At 35.6% G+C, this 19176-nt stretch overlaps 2 protein-coding genes across 3 annotated transcripts in view; one reads left to right on the top strand and one right to left on the bottom strand.

Moving 5' to 3' along the window:
• The first annotated feature begins 295 nt into the window (after positions 1-295).
• LOC129264555 (probable cardiolipin synthase (CMP-forming)) lies at positions 296-16522 on the top strand. 2 transcript variants are annotated; one of them, XR_010294182.1, is made up of 8 exons: positions 305-625; positions 3534-3903; positions 4300-4437; positions 4909-5038; positions 7426-7580; positions 8740-8831; positions 12477-12615; positions 12832-15723. XR_010294182.1 is itself a non-coding variant. In XM_054902437.2 (7 exons), exons 2-7 carry the CDS (start codon positions 3553-3555, stop codon positions 12562-12564), a joined length of 954 nt encoding a protein of 317 aa, XP_054758412.2. In that variant the 5' UTR covers positions 296-625; positions 3534-3552; the 3' UTR covers positions 12565-16522. The 2 variants fall into 2 exon arrangements, 1 of the variants encoding a protein (XP_054758412.2); XM_054902437.2 differs by having other exon boundaries at positions 296-625; positions 12477-16522.
• Positions 16523-17040: 518 nt separating this feature from the next.
• The window catches only part of LOC129264556 (sulfoquinovosidase-like), a 37215-nt gene continuing 35079 nt past the window's right edge, over positions 17041-19176 (bottom strand). The window contains exon 5 of the mRNA XM_054902438.2: positions 17041-19175. Coding sequence (XP_054758413.2) covers positions 19069-19175 — 107 coding nt within the window. The 3' untranslated portion in view covers positions 17041-19068. The remainder of the gene's footprint in view (position 19176) is intronic.

Below are 19176 nucleotides of genomic sequence, written 5' to 3'. Positions count from 1 at the left end.
TATTTGCTTATCATAAATTTCAGAAACACCCCGCTTATAGCGCATCATAAGAGATGGGCGACACGAAAGACGGTCCTTGGAAAGACCCTTTCGTACAATCGGCCCCATTTCTTGTTGACGTGGGCAACTTGGAATTTTAGGTAGTATTTTTTTTGGAAATCAACAAAAAATATTATACAAAAAATGAAAATATTTTAAATAAAGATTATTTAATACGTTAATAAAAGTTTTTAAATGGTTCAAAATCATTTTATTTCCTAAAAAATAAAAGTAATGATCTTACCCAGCAATTAATATAACGAACGAGGTTCTGTCTATTCCATCCAACAATAACATGGCAGCTTGCCCATCCGTGCGATAGATCGTACCATTCTTTCTTCATGTATTAATTGTTTTTAAAACAGATAAAATCTTTATTCGGGTTTTTATTTACCTCCAATATTTGAATTGAAAACAAATCCTGATTAGCGAGAATAGGCTCTTTCTTAGGACAGCTGCATGCTCTGTCTGGCTGGCTCTGCCGCAAGAGAGTGAGTGAGGCACGTGCCGCGGCCCACGGCAGACTTCGCCGCCCGGCTCCGGACCATCCCGATCGATCTCCAGCCTTGGGTCCTGCTCAGCTCCGGTGAGTCGACTGCATAGCCACTTGCCCGTATTCTGAACTCTGGTTTTAATTAAACCGTGGTTTAATTAAAGTTTTTAACTATGCCATGGAGAGCCAATTGGAGCACAATTTTCTAACTACACATTTTGACTCACATGACCAGCAGTAGAGGCGCACGGCCAATTTGGAATTGGAGACTGTCTCCAAATAAATAGTCCAATGTGGGAGATTATCTCCAAAGAGTCCAAATCCAATATCAGACTCAGAGACTTTAAAAAAAAAAAAATTTGGGTATCCTATTTCAGAGACAGTCTCCAGTTTTGGAGACCAATTTCCTTTGTTTACATTTGCTGCAAAAGGATTACCTTGGCGGCAAATAAAAATGTGATATAAGCAGACTCCTCATGAAAAATTACCCCCTTTCACCGTCTACTTTAAAAATTCACCGTCTACTTTTGTTTTGATAAGGATTTTTGTTGTCAAATGTCAATCACACACAAAACAAATGGGCTTCTGACCTCAGTGAGACAAAATTTTGGTAGGAAAAATCATGCTTTTGTTGGTGTTATTTCTTTTGTCCTTTTGCAAAGCAAGTCTCCAATGTGGGAGATTGTCTCCCCTATTGGAGAGACTCAGAGAGTCTCCCATATTGGCCGTGCGCCTCTACTGATGACGCCCAATAATCAATATAAAGATATAGGCCTATATAGGTTTATATTTTATCAGAACCGTAGGCAATGCATCGTGGACGTGGGAATCGAAAAGGGGGCTATTTTTAATGTTATTCAGTACAGCCGCTGGTCTAAAAATTGGGATTGTCCCAGAAAACGAGGATATCCTCATAAACCAATGATGAAGAAGTATATTATGACAGGATTTTAAAAGTCATCATTGCGTCCTCAAGACTAGACAAATCATGTCTTGAATTCGATGACTTGATAAATTGAGACTGTCCTTGTTTATGGGGACGATTTTTTTTCACTACCCCCTACGGGACAAAGCAGACATCAATTACGGGAATTGAGAGTGCTAAAAATAGATTCAGTGACCTCAATTCCCCCCAGGCCCCAGTTGAAGTTCACCGCCTATTTTTCATGACTTACCGTCTAACTGTCTTCCAATAATCTTGTTATGAAACCCGATATCTTTACATTGATTAGCGCACTTGATTGGTGTCGGCACTTGACAGGTGAATGAACTTTACTAGATTTCTTGTGTGAAGAAATCTTAAAAAACTGAGACAGTCCCTATAAACTGGGACGATCCCAATTTTCTGACCTGTGCCTCTACTGTTAATTAGCTAGGCTAGCTCTACTGTTTGTAGGACTGTTTGTAGTGCGCAGAGCTGAGCTTGCTTGATTGCCCCCTTTTCGATCCCATAATGTATTGCGGTTCTGATTAGCAATTAACCCAGGGAGCTCCGGCCCGCGAAGTGGGTCGGAGCCCGGGACTTGTCCGTGTAATATTAGGCAGATCAATACTCTCCAAAATGGGGTAGAATGGGGTCGAAACAGCACTCCAAATCCGGGGGGGGGGGGGATACTCGACCAAAAAAGTAGTAGGTATGTGCCGCGGGCGAGGCAAAAAACGGGGGCCTTGGAGCGGGCTTATTGTAAAAAGGAGGGTCTGGGTCCTCGGAACGGGCTTCGGAACTACAAATGTTTGTAAAAACGGGGGTCCTTGGAACGGGTCGCCTGCGTGTGAGTGCGTTTGCATCCCTATGGAACGGGCATATGTGTATGCCGCTAGCCCGGGTGCGCTAGCGCAGAGGCGATAGTCGGATAGCGCTCTGCGGCCGCTTTTCACCAAAATTGCGGCTCATTGTAGCAGATCAATGCGGCCGGAACGGCGTAACGGAAAATATGCGAAGCTTTGGAGCAGATTTCTTTCTTTTTTCACGATAAGAAGAAAATGCTATGCTTTGGAGCGGCTTTCTTTGTTCAAACTGGACCCTCTAAAAAAGGAAAAGTTAGACCTCTATGTCACGTTCTTTCTCGGTAGTGATCGGCCATTTTGTTTTCAATTTTGAAAGGAGAACGAACGAGACAGAACTTTTCCTTTTTTTAAAGGGTACAGTTTGTGCCTTGGTGTCAGGATTCTGTGTCACGATAGACCTTCATCCATATAATCGAGGTACATGTAAGTGCATAATTTATTTTTTCCCCTTTTATTTGAAGTGCTATTGCAACCCCATTCTACCCCATTTTGGAGAGTATTGATCTGCCTAATATTACACGGACGAGTCCTGGGCTCCGGCCCAGAACTCCCTGGGTTAATTAGCGTTAAACCTTAATATAATAACATAATTCAACTAAAGTATTTTTCTTCCTAGACCTAGCCAGGACTCACTCAGGAGGCTCCTGGAGATTAATGTCATATCACTGACGTGCTTAATCTCCACGGAGCGGAGCCAGGGACAGGATGCCATTGCTCTACATGCACCAAGTATTTTGGCAACGATAATGTTGCTCCAAAATAATTGTTTTCTTTAGGGTTTTGAGCCGGAGCAAATATGTAAATGGGCTACAATATTTTTGGACCCTTTTGGCACTAAAGGGTCATATTTTAAAATAATATTGAACAAAAAAAACTTGAAAATATTAAAAGTAGAGGAGTGTTTACTCACTGTCTGTTATTGTCGCCATCTTTGTTATCGTAGCCTAGCTACAAGACCCGTATAGAGGGCGACAATATCATGAGCAGTGCTAACTTAAAAAATAATTGCATCAGCCGATAAATATCATGAATCTTACCTTAAAATTCAACATGTTTAGACAAAGTAAAACTAGTGCCATTCATATCTTTTAAGACATGTACATTCAAATTGTATCTCAATTTTTTAAATATCTTTTATATCCTCCCTACCTTCCTCTGTCTCTCTGTCTCATGTTCTCTCTCTATCTTCTTTTCCCTCCCTTCTCTCACTCAGATGGAAATAGCAGAAGATCATGTCTTTCATGAGACTACTGTCATTTAAGCGATTACCACTGCAGCGAGTCACTCCTTTGGTTGCAGTGACCGACTGGGATCAACTTCAGAGACAAAGTTACCTTGTATCAGCCAGACCATGTCTTTGTTTCTTCTCAAACACAACTCATCCTAGCAATGATAAGCCAAAGACAAAATGTCGTAGGCAGCGAGAAGAAGCATTTCAAGTGAAGCTTGGCTATGCATTACTCAAGCAGGGTGGAGTAAATCTACTGCGACAGGCCAAGAAGAAGGGGGCCAATGATTTCGAAGAGACAAAGAAAAAAGTTCAAGAGCAGGTTGAAAAGAGCAAGATTAAAGTAAAGGAATTGGTAAGTTGGGATATTCATATGAATTTTATCAGTGTCTTGATACTACAACTTTCAGATGGTGGGATGATTGTAATTGAAGTATTTGAGTTAAATTAGAAAAAAAGTGATCAATAACTTTGCTATTAATGTGGACACAAATTTCATATTTCACAGCCTATTCATGTATTTACAATCCAATATCACAAAAGTGGGTTAACCTTAACCCATGAGATAAATTCAACATCTGGGCATGTTTAATTTGCATTTCCCCAAAATGGGTGAAAGTCACACATCAAATAGCATGATGTGATGTGAAATGATGTGTTAATGACATGTTTTGATGCAACTAACCTTTGTGAATTTTGATCTCTTGTTTATATTTTACATAAATCAATCTCCTTTTTTGTACATTTTCAGAGAGAGAACATTTTCACGATCCCAAACTTGCTGACGACAATGCGGCTAGCTCTGTCTCCGTACATTGGTTACCTTGTGATCAATGAGCAGTATTTACTCGGTTCTTCACTCTTTCTTCTCGCTGGGCTATCTGATCTGGTAATTGGCACATTGTCTTTTTTCCCACATTGTAACATCAGGCTGCACAATATAACATAATATTTGAATGTTTTATCATTGTCATGAACATTATTCTGTAGGCTTTTTTTTCTTGCTGCAATTCATCAGCATTTCTTGATTTCTTAACACGTGTTTACAAAACCCAATGCCATTAATGTTTTTTTTATTTAGCAAGGCAAGAAACAAAGATACAAAGCATGCAATTCACATAGGTAAACAACATTCTTTGTGTGCAAAAACCATTTTATAATCTTTGAATATTGACTTGTGTAGATTGCAAATTTTTTTTTTACTCTTGTCAGTCTTGTGACATTCATATTTGAAAACTCCCCTTTTGAACATCAATCAGTTTTACTGACTCTTTATGAAATAGTATTAAAGAAATTTTATTATGCTTGCAGTTTTCACTTTTCTTGCATCAAACTTTTCTTTTCTCTTTTTATTTCACAGCTAGATGGATGGATAGCAAGGAATTTTGAAAATCAGCAATCCGTACTTGGTTCAATAATTGATCCTCTGGCTGATAAATGTCTCATCAGTATTCTCACCGTCAGCTTGACCTACAGTGAGCTTATTCCATGTGAGTATACCGGTAGTCTTCTTGACCGGCGCCCTCATCTCAAGTTCCTTTTTTTTTTTTTGTGGAGGAGCCATGGTGTAGTGGTTCTGACTCTCGCCTTGTAAACAGAGGGTCGTGTGTTCGAATCCCACCGCGGTCTGGCATCCTTTGGCAAGGCGTTAATCCACACTTTGCCACTCTCGACCCAGGTGCTAAATGGGTACCTGGTAGGATGTGAAAGTCATTGTAGCTTGTCCAGTACTGTATGCGCCTCACCGGCGACTGACTGGAATACTCCCCAGGGAGTGGAGGATGTGCACACATTGTGTGCGGGAATGACTGATTGAATCCGATGACCGGGGTTATAATGTATCTGTAAAGCGCTTAGACACGATGTCTTAAGCGCTATATAAAAGCGGATTATTATTATTTCAACCATAAAATACAATATAGTATACTACATCAAGCATCAAACAAAATGGTAGGCTACCCTTTAAGGCCGTGGTTTGTGGTAGGGGCCAAAACGTAATATTATCATTGACATATGTATTCAACATATTAATTAATGGACATGCTTCATAGGAGACAAATTTTAGTGTACTAAAAGGTTTTTTTCTTTTTACACTTCCATAGGGTTCCTCTATTGAATATCAACTTATTTTCTGTAGATTTTTTTGGGTAGGAAAACTTTCTGTTTTATAAAAAAAACGCTTGTAGGTGATTCTCAATAAGCCAGTTCACGGTTGTTAGCTCATGATCAATTTTTCTCAAATGACTTTTGTGATTTTTCATTAGGATAAGCACTATAATTTTCAAATGTAGATGTTGCGTAAGCTTTACCGGTAGAGTATTCTAAGAACAAAAGGCATTGTATAGACCAGGTGACTAGAATAGTACATCAGGGATAAAGTTTGGAAGTTTTTAGGCTACTGTCAAATACCAGTGATTATAAATGCTCTATTTATTACTCTTAAGCTTGGATGTGATAAAATGAATATTTTGAAAGGAATACATGAATAATCATCAAATCACAAATGCCTATGTCAGTGAATTTGAAAGCCACCTTCATGGTTGATCTCAAATGACCTTTTTCTGCTCGTGCGCAGTTTCCAACCGTGAACAGGCTTATTTGATGAAATTGCTCTGTAATCAGCATCTTTGATGTAGGGTTTTGTTTTTGAAAGCTATTCATTTTCTGCACATCAGGAATATCTGTCTTTTAATCCGCGGTTCTTAAAGATCTTCAATTTTATCTCCTGAATGAATATTTTTTTTAATACAATATATGAAAAAAAAAGTTTGATTTCTTTTCTGATAGCAATTGAAGTTGAGAAATTATGTGCTCTCCGCTACTTGAAATAAGTTCAAGACATAGGTTTTTGTTCAAGACTCAAGTTTTGGTTCCTTTATTTGCTGCCGCTTCACCTAGTTTGCTCCAAAGATTGATAGCACATGTATGTGTGTTCTGTGATGTCCTTCCAGATAATCCATTGACTCCTGATTTTCTAACAAAATAGAAATCAAATTCCAAGTGATAAGTTTCATTTAATGGAGATAGCATGGTAATATCACAGACAGGGAAATAAAGGTAGGATAGTAGAACTGTAGGCCCATCAAATGCTTTGTTTTATGCTTATGCTCTATGTCTGCTAGTTCACAAAGTGAGGGTCTGTATCAAATATTTTTTTTTATTACCGTTTAGAGGGGTACTCTGGGCTGAAATTATTAAAAATTAAAATTTAATAACAAATAAAAAAGTTATTGAATTTTAACCCTAAAGCCGCTGGGGGGGGGGGGTTTGAATCAACTCGCCCTTCGAGCTTTCCCACGACCATTCCGCTCCGCGAAATTTTCGACCAAGTCATTCACTGACTTTACTTTTTTAAGTCTTGTGCATCTTTTAGACCAAATTTATGATGCCCGGTTATGTGGTTGCAACATTACATAAGTGCATGTCAGACCAAAAATTGCAAAAAAACGTATAAAAACAAAGAAATACAAAAGAAATTCATAAAACAATAAAATACATAAGAAATTCATTTTCAAACCAGATTTTTTTAAATTTGTAATTGTTAGCAATGGTATACAGAATATTAGTACCAAAATTAGCATTCTTGGAGCTTTTTTTGTGAATTAGAGCAAAAAGTATGATTTATGCATAAATTAGCATAAATAATTCATATGAAAAAAATCTTTTTCGGAAAAATTAACCATACAGCCTTATAGATCACATCCCACACAATTATCATGCCAATTTTCATGATGTTCATGCAGTCGGCGGGCGAGATCTCAAGGGGGTGGTAGATTCAACCCCCACTGGAGCACCACTTTAATCATCATAGCATCCAAAGACAGAAATACTAAGTCAAATCCAAGTTCTCTTTGTGATTTTCTATTTTCCTGACCAGTACCCCTGACGGCTCTAATTATTCTGAGGGATATAGGTCTCATGTCTGCTGCCTTCTACCTACGCTATCAATCCTTACCACCGCCAATCACGTTAAGAAGATACTTTGATCTCACACATGCCACTGTACAGATGAAGCCTACATTTATAAGTAAGGTAAGAACGTATTATTGTCATTGGAAATTGAATGATTCCAAGTTTGGTATAGGTGTTTGGACCACTTTTTGACATCTGTAGAGTTGCTGTGGCTCAGTTAATAAGTCTGGGACTTTGAACCACAAGGTCCGAGGTTCAAAGCCTACCATTGCACTCTTGTCCTTTGGCAAGGCATTTATCTACATTTGCCACTCTCCACCCTGGTGTAGTAAAGGGTTACCCAGTAGGGGATTTCTTGCATGATTGAGCGCCTGACCAGGGTAGCTGTGCTAAAAGTTTGCAGCGCTTATAAACTTTGTATTAAGCCCTATATAAATGTTGCATGTTATTATCTGCGCTACAATATACTTTTAATGAAGGTGGTCCTGGGACAAATCTCACTACATTATTGTTATAATTGTTTTTGTAAATATGCTTCCAATTACAGCACCATTACTGAACTTACAATCAATCTTTGTCTCATTTAAATAAATCATGATAAGGAAATTGGTTCATAACATCTAATATTGGGGTTATCAATCTATGATTTAGAGGGGGGGGGGGGGACTGATAAAAATGTCCAATATTTTTAGTGCACTCTGCATGCCAAATAATAATACAGAAATTTGCTCTAAGCGCACCCAAAAAATTGCAATTTTGTATGTTTAGGGGTATTTTTCATGCCTTGTTTTATAGTGCTTTCATTAACATATATATTTGCATTGCATGATATGGGGGGAGGGGGATTGGCAATTCTTCATGACCCCCCCCCCCCCTCTGTTTCTTATATTGTCAGAATTAATATGATAATAACCATATAAACTAGCACCAGTGGGTAAAATTATTGTACAAGGGCATGTCGTGGTCTAGTGGTTCTGACTCTTGCCTTTCAAACAGAGGGTCGTGGGTTTGAATCCTACCCATGGCGTGTTTTTCTTTCAGCAAGAAATTTATCCAAACTGTGCTGCACTCGATCCAGGTGAGGTGAATGGGTACCCGGCAGGATTAATTCCTTGAATGCACTAAGCGCCGGTGATGGTAGCTCGAGCTAAAGCTGATGTAATAATAGCAGCGCTTTGTTTCCCTAGGCAAAAAGCACTTTATAAATCCAGCTTTTATTACTATTGTTATTATTACTTCAAGAATTGAGTAATGCTTTCTTTTAATCTTTCATTTATAGGTTAATACTGCAGTCCAGTTATCTCTTGTTGGATTCACTCTTGTTGCCCCTGTCTTTGCCCTCACAGATCATCCATTTCTTCATGGTTTATGGTAAGACACACTATAGCAGTCTGAATTTCAGACTAGAAATCGGTAGTTCTTTCAACTGGGGTCAACAGTACTCTTGGGAGTAAAACGAGTCAAACAATTTCTTGTGATATCTGATTATCCATAGTTCAAATTATTTGATTGTTAACACTGGTGAACAATTGAACAGCAAAAAAGATATTCGTCCCAGGCCTAGTCAACAGCAATATCAAGACCCATCTTCCAGATTAAGATCAGGGTTGTAATGAGTGACAATTATTTGGCACAAATCAAGTCTGGTTTTTGTCTCGCCTGCATAGCAGAGCGAGACTATAGGCGCCGCTTTTCCGACGGCGGCGTCAACATCAAATCTTAACCTAAGGTTAAGTTTTTGAAATGACATCATAACTTAGAAAGTATATGGACCTAGTTCATGAAACTTGGGCATAAGGTTTATCAAGTATTACTAAACATCCTGCTTGAGTTTCAGGTCACATGACCAAGGTCAAAGGTCATTTAGGGTCAATGAACTTTAGTCAAAATGGGGGTATTTGTTAAATTACTATCATAACTTTGAAAATTTATGGATCTAGTTCATGAAACTTGGACATTAGGTTAATCAAGTACCACTGAATATCCTGTGCGAGTTTCAGGTCACATGACCATAGTCAATGGTCATTTAAGGTCAATGAACTTTGGCCGTGTTGGGGGTATTTGTTAAATTACCATCCTAACTATGAAAGTTTATGGATCTAGTTCATAAAACTTGGGATACAAGAGTAATCAAGTATCACTGAACATCCCCTGTGAGTTTCAGGTCACAAAACCAAGGTCAAAGGTCAGTTAAGGTCAATAAACTTAGGCCATGTTGGGGTAATTGTTGAATTGCCATCAAAGTTTATGGATAGAGTGAATGAAATGTGGACATGGGTGTAGTTGACAAGTCTTAAGTCACCGTTCAAATGTCATTTATGGTCAATGAATGTGGGCATTTTCACCACAGATGGACACAGAGGCAAAAAAATCAAGTTGATATTCATGTCAAATGCTTTATGTTTTTCAATAAAACAAGACCTGAAGTTTCTGAGAATTTTTTTTTTCCGACTCTGGCAGCCATTTTTTATTTCAAAATGGCTGCCAAAGTATGGATACAAATTAGTGTTGAAAATAGTATATTGATACATATTTTGTTTTGACAGATTTTTAAAGAACAGGTTTGAACATGATGTTTTCACCTGTGATTTAGCTTGCTATTATAACACTTTTTAAAATCCTACAGAAAGAAACACCAGTAATTCATTCATCTGATAAAAAAACATTGATGAAGTATGTGATATGATATGTAATGTCAGTTACCGAAAACATGAACTTTTTTTTCTCATTTCCTGGAAAAGAGGATATATTATATGAAACTTGGTAGATTTCCTCTCTAGGTAACACCCCTCCCTTCTACACCAAAATTAAAGATTACCAATTCACAATGAAGCCATAGGGTACCATTAAATATATGTAATGTTAGTTACCAAGTGGAAAATGTAATGTCAGTTACCGAGATGTAATGTCAGTTACCATGATAAAACGTTGTTTATCAATATTGAAATGCAAATATGTGGTCAATTTTATGGTGAAGAAATATTGTATACTTGTTATTTAAGTCTTTCACTTTAAAAGTCACACCAGAAGGAGCTTGCTATTGACTTTTAAAAGGTATAGTTCACAAGGAATACAATATGAAATTATGAAGGAAGTTGCATTCCCATCGTGCAAAAAAAAAATTACTATGAAATTGTTTTGTACATGCACTTACCAAGTACCTAATTGTTTGTATCAGACAATTTTTTGTTTGGTTTTTTTTTTGGGGGGTAGGGGGTACTTTTCCCAACCTATTGCCTAAATCTGCAACATTTTTTAAGCTGAACATTGTGATGAAGGGGATTTCCAGGGTCCCTTTTTTAGTTTCTAGGATTCTTTTGAGCATTGCCTCGCTAAAAGTAAATTCCTGGTTTTTATACCTGTTGGTAGTGTGGATGTGTGATACAATTTTGTTTTTGGTTTACAACTTACAAGTATAGATGAAAAATTAAATTTGACAGTTCTTATCAATGTTGCATGGATCTACTAAAACTTTTTTTTTTCTCTAATTTACAAATAGTTTAGTTTCAGTTTAGAAGCTGGAGTTTATTTTTTGTTGACAGCTTAAAAAAGAAATTAGCAAAGAAAATGATTAAACAAATTATGAAGAGAATTGAAATTCGACAGATAAGCATTGCTTGCACTGACCAGAATAGAAATCAATAAAACTACATGGCTGCATGAGATTCGGGGGAGGGGTACGTGTAGCCTAGGGAGGAGACCCTTATTCATTTTGCCTTTTTTGAGGGGAGGGGGAGGTTGGAGAAGGAAAAGGTTTAAAAAGTCAATATAAAACTGATGAATATATTATGAGTGTATAGTCAGAAAAATCCATGTGTACAGTCAATGCAATATTAAATTACTATAGGAAAACATGTAGCTGCTATGACCCCACCCCCCCCCCCAGTAAGTAAACATACATTTCTTATCTTTTGACAATTAAAAATGTGAAGTATTATGAAACTTTTATGATTTTAAAAAGCCTTACATATAAGTACCAAAAAAATTATGCCTTTGAAAATCATATAGCACTGGTAAATGTTAATGTGTATTGTCAGTTACCGACAAGTACCCTAATGATAAAAATGTTCAAATCAAAGAAAGGAATTAAGAAAAAAAAAATAGTTTTTCATTGAAATGTTCCTAGAAACTCGGGTATACTTCCACATCAAGCTCACTTTCATGTGAAGCCCTGCACAGAAGATACAATGCAATGATTCCACACATTTGACTTCCATGTGTTATCTCTATGGCAAATTAAGTGTAATGTCAGTTACCGTAATGTCAGTTACCAGCATGGTTGTGGAAAAATTATCATAGCCCCCAAAAGACAAATACGAATTGTTTAATATTTTGACACATCTTAACCTAGTAACGGAGGTATGTTTACATATTCAAATTATTACTCTATCTACTCAGGGACATGAGATATTTCAATTTTAATGAACACCCTGAAATTGCATGTCCTTTTGCGTAATGTCAGTTACCGACACATTTTTGCTTGCTGATGCGTAAAAAAATGTGGTTACATAGGAAAACTTAGTATCAGAGTATACAGCAAGGTTCACTTTATTAACTCTATCAAAAGCAAACTCCCATCATTTGTTGTTTTAGAGATATACACAATGAAAGGTGTGAAAACATTGTGCCGTGTAATGTCAGTTACCGTGAAAATGCCCATGTGGTATTATGTCATTATATGAATGGTGTTTTTGTGAATGATTATTTTATAGTAGTTTTCAAAGTTAGCACTGCTGCTATATTAAATCGCGTAATGCAGGCGAGACTGCCAGAGGTGTTCCACTTGTTAACTTTACTAGTCCCTTTACAAATATCAATTGGATCAATTTATTTATGTGTTTGTGGAGTCACTGGTTTTGGCTCTAGCCTTAATCACATCACCGCAATGTATTTAAATCCAAAGTTATTTTTGTAGATCATATCAATTCAGCTTTGACAGAATTGCCTTGAATTAATACAGAGTAGGACATGGTTGTGTGATTTGTGTGATACGTATTTCAATATGTTCATTTCTAGGTATGTGACGGCCTCTACTACAGTATTATCTGGTCTGAGTTATTGCTTCTCTCGAGATGTCTTCAAATACTTAAACAGGAATAGATGATGAACCCTGTGCAGTACCTTTGAGTACATCCCCTGAATAGGATTGTGAGAGGTAGGTTTCTTCTGCAAGAAATTGATCCATGTTGTGCCGCACTCAACCCAGGTTAGATAAAGGGGTACCCGGCAGGATTAATTCCTTGAATGCACCAAGCACTTTCAGCAGCTGGAGCTAAAGCCGGGGTAATATATAGTATGCTATTGAATAGGCAACTAGATAATCAGCGCCTCATAAATGCTATATATTACTTTCATTTCCTGTACAAAGCAGCAGATGTAATCGAGAATCAAGAAGAAATTAGACAACGGGTGCATTAAGGGAGGACTTGCCTTGGAGCACTCTCTTACTTAATTTTTGAGCAGTGTCACATCAGTGTAAAGTAATTCCTTCCCATTCATCTGTATGGTAAGTTGAAAAGATTTGATCAGCTTAATGTTATTCATGAGGGTAGCTTAGCATCACCTGCTGATATTGTTTTAAATAAAATGAAGTATACCAACAGAAGCAATCCAAAAAGTCATTTGGAAAAAAAATGGAGGGATAAATGAACAGTATTGGCCTTACAATTATCATTGATTCAACATTGGAGCAGAGTCACAAAAATGAAATACTTTAACAGAAATGGATGGACAGTTGTGCACTGCATCATACATTTTCATACTGGGCCCTGTGACACAAATGCTTGCGATGGACAACAAATGTGAAAGAACACTTCCGTGTGGTTCCTGGTCAGTGTTTGAACAAAATGTATATGTAATATTGATCTTGAATTCTTGATTGAACCTTTTTATCATGGAGCCCGAGAGTAGTACATCTCTGTTTTGAAGAAATCATATAGCAACAAAGGTGTTTGAAAATACAGCAGCAAGTAGATGAAAGTTTAAATGAGTATTTACCTTTCGGTACTTGGAACAGAATCAATATTGGTCTATCCGGTATATTACAATGTATGTCTGCAGATATGGTATTCATTCAAGATTGAAAAGATTTTTGTGTATCATGTGGACAATGCCTATTTATATACAAACAAAGTGGTAAATGTCCTGCTTACAGCCAGTGAAATAAAAATGATCAAAATCAAATAAATAAAATAACTGTAAAAAAGTCTTTGTTTACGGATTTTTTTATATTTGATTTTGAATATGTATTCATATCATTTTTTATGTCTATATACCCTCATCATTCAGTTGGTTTATTTCCTTTATGCAAAAGACATGCCATCTTGTTTATCTAGTTGCAAGTAACATCCTGCAAATATAAAAATTCTATGTATTTCTGTTTGCTTAACCCATTTATGAAGTTTGTTAAATATTAACATTTCCGGCAGGAATCTTGAAAGAAATTATTTCTTCAATGTTAATGAAAACTGCAGATGGTTTCTATCATGGTATGGTATTCCATTTAAAAAGGTTGTCCTTGGTGAGGTTTGGTTGATGTTGATAATACTCAAACCTCAGTGCAAATCAATTTTAATGAAAATTGATATACAGTGAAGCAGTGTTTGAACATTCAAGACCAAGCCAATTTGATAAATTCAAATGTTTTGTATTATTTCATTAAGCAGCATTATATATTTCAAACTGTATAACTTGAGTGTGCAAAATGTGAGTGTTGATCTGATGTGAGAACCATGTGTCACACTCACCTTGCTCATTTCATTTTAATTCATTCAATTCAGCTAAAGTTAAAAGTTCTAGTATTTTAATTTGGACTACTGTGAGGACACAGTATGAACACATCAAAATGAGAAGTTTCATTTTGTGGAAGTTCATGACCATTTCAATAACCAATTTATCACTGGACCAACTCATGACATATTGCAATAAGCCAGTTCGTAGTTCCTTTCTGCGCATGATCAAAAGATTCTATGCATGATCAGAGGAAGGTCATTTGTACTGAAGTGACATGGTGGTTTAAAATCTAATGAGATAAGCACCAACTTTGATGTCTTGATTATTCATATATTCTTTTGAATTGTGGTTTTCATTTACATCCATGAAAAACAACAATGCGTCCACGAACGACTGGTATTTCACAGTTTGCCAAGTACATTGTGCAACATGCTATGATTTGCATTCAAAGTAGGAATGCAACAAATACCTTCATAAAGTGTTCATTTGTGTGCTATTTTAGTCACCTGGTCTATTCAATTTCTTCATCCTGCTATGTAATGCAAGCTTACGTAATATCTTGCTTTGAAATCTGCCTATCATAATGAAAGAAATGAAAGGTCATTTGACCATAATTGTCCAGAAGTAACTACGAACTGGTCTATTTTGTCCTACTACATGATATCTCTATCAGACATCTGCTTTGGCAGTTGACGAAATGACATTGCCCTAATTTCATTAGCAGTGAGAGTGGTATTGGGGTATATTGTTTACACCATTTAGATATATGTAATGAATTTAACTGTAACTTCATTCACTTTTTTTTTCTCTTGGCACCCCAGGATGCTTAGAATAAAGCTGCACAATTAATAAAGGTGTACTCTGTCTTGGTATTAACATTAAAGGAGAATGAAATTCAACTCTAATTAGTTGAACACTAGTTTAGCAATATCAGTAGTAGGTCTATGTATTTGTTTATTTGGCTTCTGATGGAAAAGACCATTTCATGAGTTATTACTTGCATAAGTTGACCTTTCAGAAGTCAAATACACTCCCAATGCGAAGAAATGTTAAGACCTGTTTACCCATTGTAAGTTCAATTTCTCCTAAACCAAACAGATTTCTGTGGTTAAAAAAGATACAACTTAGGCAAAGTTACCTGAATCTCAAGTCTGAGTTCATGTAGACAGTCAAGTTTTGTTCATTACTTCCCCCCAAAAGGGAAACTATATAATTCTATTATGAGATATATTTGATAGCTTGCATATTATTGTGACTTTTGATAGTTTTATCATGGAGTCATAACTCTTTGAATTTTTTTATTTTATAGTTCATTCAAAAGCTGAAAGCATTTATAAAGTGAACTTTAATTGAGGAAATGGAAAGAAATATAGAATACACTGTACTAAATGATTGAAGTATCATTCTAACTATTATGTGTTCATTTCTTTGTCAATTATGCCAATTTTGTAAATATATATATATTTTTATGATGATAATGAAATAAAAAAATTATCAATAAATGCCACAAACCGGTGTATAATGAAACATACAAATTATTTCTGGTGTAATGTGTTAGTGCATGATATTAGCATGATATGATTTATAATGTATTATTTGGAAAGGGGTGAAAGGTGTGATTGTTTCTTAGGATATTCATCACAAATGCATGTATAGTGATACTTAATACTAACTTATATGTCTTTTTGGGGGGCCTCCCCTTTTCTGCTTTAATGACTCTTTTACTGCCATTATTCTTGCCCTTTATCCTTTAATATATGGGTTTTAATGTCTCATTAGCCTAAAGTAAGAAACAGTTGTTTTGTTTTCCTTGATGTTTCTGTGTGCATTGTAAAGATGTGAAATGGAAGTTTCTTAAATATTTTGGAGCATGAGATTACCCATATATTTTTTTGTACAGTGGTTCAAAACAATTAATTGTGCTGTATGTGCTTTCTACTGCTTGATTTTTTTAAAGAGGACTGTTGTCTGAAAAATGAGTAGATATGTTCAAAGTCAATATTTAAAGTTTGTTGCAAACATGTAATCATATAGACAAAAACATTATTAATGAAGTAATGTCTAAGTATGTGTAAAACACTTAATATGGAGAGAAGTTTGTGGACAGAATTGGCACCCTATTAGTCACAAAATAGCAAATTATCTGTAGCCTTTATGGTTTTCAGATTTTAAAAATTGCATTTCAATAATCTATTCTGATTGATAAGACAATGACAAATGATTGCCAATATTAAAGATGAGTGGGTTCAGAATCGGGAAAAACAAAGACAGTAATTTTTGCCCCAAAATACCAGATATGGTTAATTTTTAGAAGTGAATTGCATTCCATTAAAAAAAAATTATATGAAAATCTTAATTTCTATTTTTTTTCTATTTTTTGTTGAATTCGTTTTTATCCATTTATTTATTTAATTTTATATTCCAATTATTTATCTATTATAATTATTATTTTCCTTATTTTTTTTCATTATATACTTTTATGCCTTCAACTACATGCTAAATAAGCCTACTCATACCATCAAGCACAAATTTGTGAAATAAACTTCTCTTCCAACACCAAAAAGTTGTGACTTTCTCGCAACCCCTAATATTATATTACCCCGGGGTAATAATAGCAGGACCCGCTGGGAGAACAGTTTTCGGAACTGAAGTGGCTACCCTGGGTAAATATGCTGCTATTATTATTGTTATTATTTACTATTTCTTTTTTATTTAGTAGTATTATCTTTGTATTGATTAATTAATATATTTATTTATTTGGGGTGTTTAGAATAGAATCTAACATTGTTATATAATTCACTCACAGCTGATGATTGAATCATGAATTGGTTGACTGTAGCTGACCTTTGAGGAAAAAAACGGGCATATAGAACATACAGTTTATTCATATTTCAAAATATTTCATGCTTCCCTTCCTGTCAAATATACTTGCCCTAAGTTACACATTAACAATATTAACAGATCAGTTGCTTTGACACTTCCTTTATTGATGAGTCCAATAACTTTTTTCAAATCTCATAATTAATATAACACTAGAATAGAGGCTTCATTAGAAACATATCACACATTCCATTGTCACCATTATCCACTGGAGGTAATTATTTACAAACGAAGAATACCAATGTTTATTTTGTAGTTGATGATACGTGTATTTATGATAGAACAAGCAAAGTAGTTATAAAAATGTTATAAATACCGGTTTTATGATGAAATCTTAATAATGCATATATTTGCCCCTTGCACCATGATGGATCAAAGTTCACAGAAACTGCAATAAAGTTGACAGGGAGTACAATAGATGTACAGTATCTAATCAAAGCCTTCTTTACCACCCCCCCCCCCCCCATCTTTGCTAAACTGGGGCAGTAACACAAAGCTTAGCAATGAACGTAGGACATTTTTAAACTATTGATTGCATTGACTACAATGTACAAATCAATCGTGAAAATCAAGCGTACAATAAATTGTAACTTTACGGGACCCGGGCTGAAAATGTTTATATAAAAATAAATAGAGTAAAATTCACAGAGCAAAATGCTGGAAATTTCATCAAAATTGGATAACAAAGTTATTGAATTCTAAATGTTATCAATATTTTGTGAAAACAGTTATATGCACATCGTCATAAATATTCATGAGGTGGGCTGATGATGTCACATCCCCACTTTCCTTTTTCTTATGTTATTACATGAAATCATAAATGTTTCATTTAGATGATGTGTCTCCATTATGATGAAATAAGTTGCAGCAATAAATAATGCTCTTAATCAGTTGTCAATCCAATTGTTTTTGGTAGAAATTTTTTGGATAAACCTAATTTCATATAATAAAATACAAAAGAACAAGTAGGGATATGACATCAGCCCACCTAATGAATATTCATAAAGACATGCCTAGAACTGTTTCACCAAATAATGCAAATCATTAAATTTCAATAACTTTTTTTATTTGTTATCCGATTTTGATCTAATTTTCAGCATTTTGCTTTGTTAATTTTACTCCATTAATTGAGATATAAATATCTCCAGCCTAGACCCATCCCTTTAAACCACTTTGCAAAACCAGCTTAGAAAATTGCTTTATTAAAGTTCTCATCACCATCTCCTGAACTGGTTTTCAGAACCACATTCTCAATGGGGTCTCATGTCTTGATTATTGCAGGGAAACACTTAAAACATTGTTTAGAGTTTTTATTATGACAGAACCAACCCAACATCTCATGTCATAAGGTTTTATTACAAAGATTTATTTGAAGAATATGTACCAAACTTATACAATGATTATGAATGTGTTGATCTTTAACACAGATTTCTTCATTTCCTTGAAGTACATGTGAAGAGATGTTCTCTACTTTCAAGCAAGACGTATTTCAGGAACCAAGATCGGTCATTATATGTAAATTTTAATGAATAGTTTTGCTTCTCCTGCATGTGTTGACTCTGTGAAAACACATAATCTTTTATGATTGCAAGGAATGACTTACCAGAGATGAGGGTTTGATGTCCATTGAAAAAAAAAGTATGGGCTATCAAATTTGTCATCACCATGGCACCAACATGCTAGTTTTGTTCAGATCTTCTATCCAACTACAGCTACTGAATATAGCCTATATAATGATCAGTATTTGAAAGCTACTGATTATAGTGTTACATACTATGTTAACTTTTAGATTACAAGAGTCAATTTTTTACAAGTCATGTTGGGAGTAACGGGTTGAATCTGGATTCTAGTGCCATGAGCATTCATGGACAGTGTGTGCTCAATTTGTGCACATTATCATCATTATGCCAGGTGATCGCTGAGCAGATGATTCTACAAAAAAGCATATTTATAGTCTTGCGTAGGGTAGACTTTCTTGACAAAGAAATGTGGATAGCTACCACAATAATGTCATTAGGGTCCAACACAAAGCGAGAAGTAAATATGATGCCATTATAGTGGGACATCCAGCAGTCGTCATCTGTTCGGTCGGAGTTACCGTTAC

This window comes from Lytechinus pictus, chromosome 7 (genome assembly GCF_037042905.1).
Source record: "Lytechinus pictus isolate F3 Inbred chromosome 7, Lp3.0, whole genome shotgun sequence".
NCBI classification, from domain to species: Eukaryota; Metazoa; Echinodermata; class Echinoidea; order Temnopleuroida; family Toxopneustidae; genus Lytechinus; species Lytechinus pictus.
Note: the sequence above shows the minus strand (reverse complement) of the source record. Positions and strands in the feature narration are given on the sequence as shown.

Bases quoted from the DNA above. Each gene is read 5' to 3' on its own strand.
- LOC129264555 (XM_054902437.2), top strand. From the start codon at position 3,553: ATGTCTTTCATGAGACTACTGTCATTTAAGCGATTACCACTGCAGCGA. The intron at 4,438-4,908 runs GTAATTGGCACA...TTTATTTCACAG, and splicing joins TCGCTGGGCTATCTGATCTG to CTAGATGGATGGATAGCAAG. The intron at 8,832-12,476 runs GTAAGACACACT...GTTCATTTCTAG, and splicing joins CCATTTCTTCATGGTTTATG to GTATGTGACGGCCTCTACTA.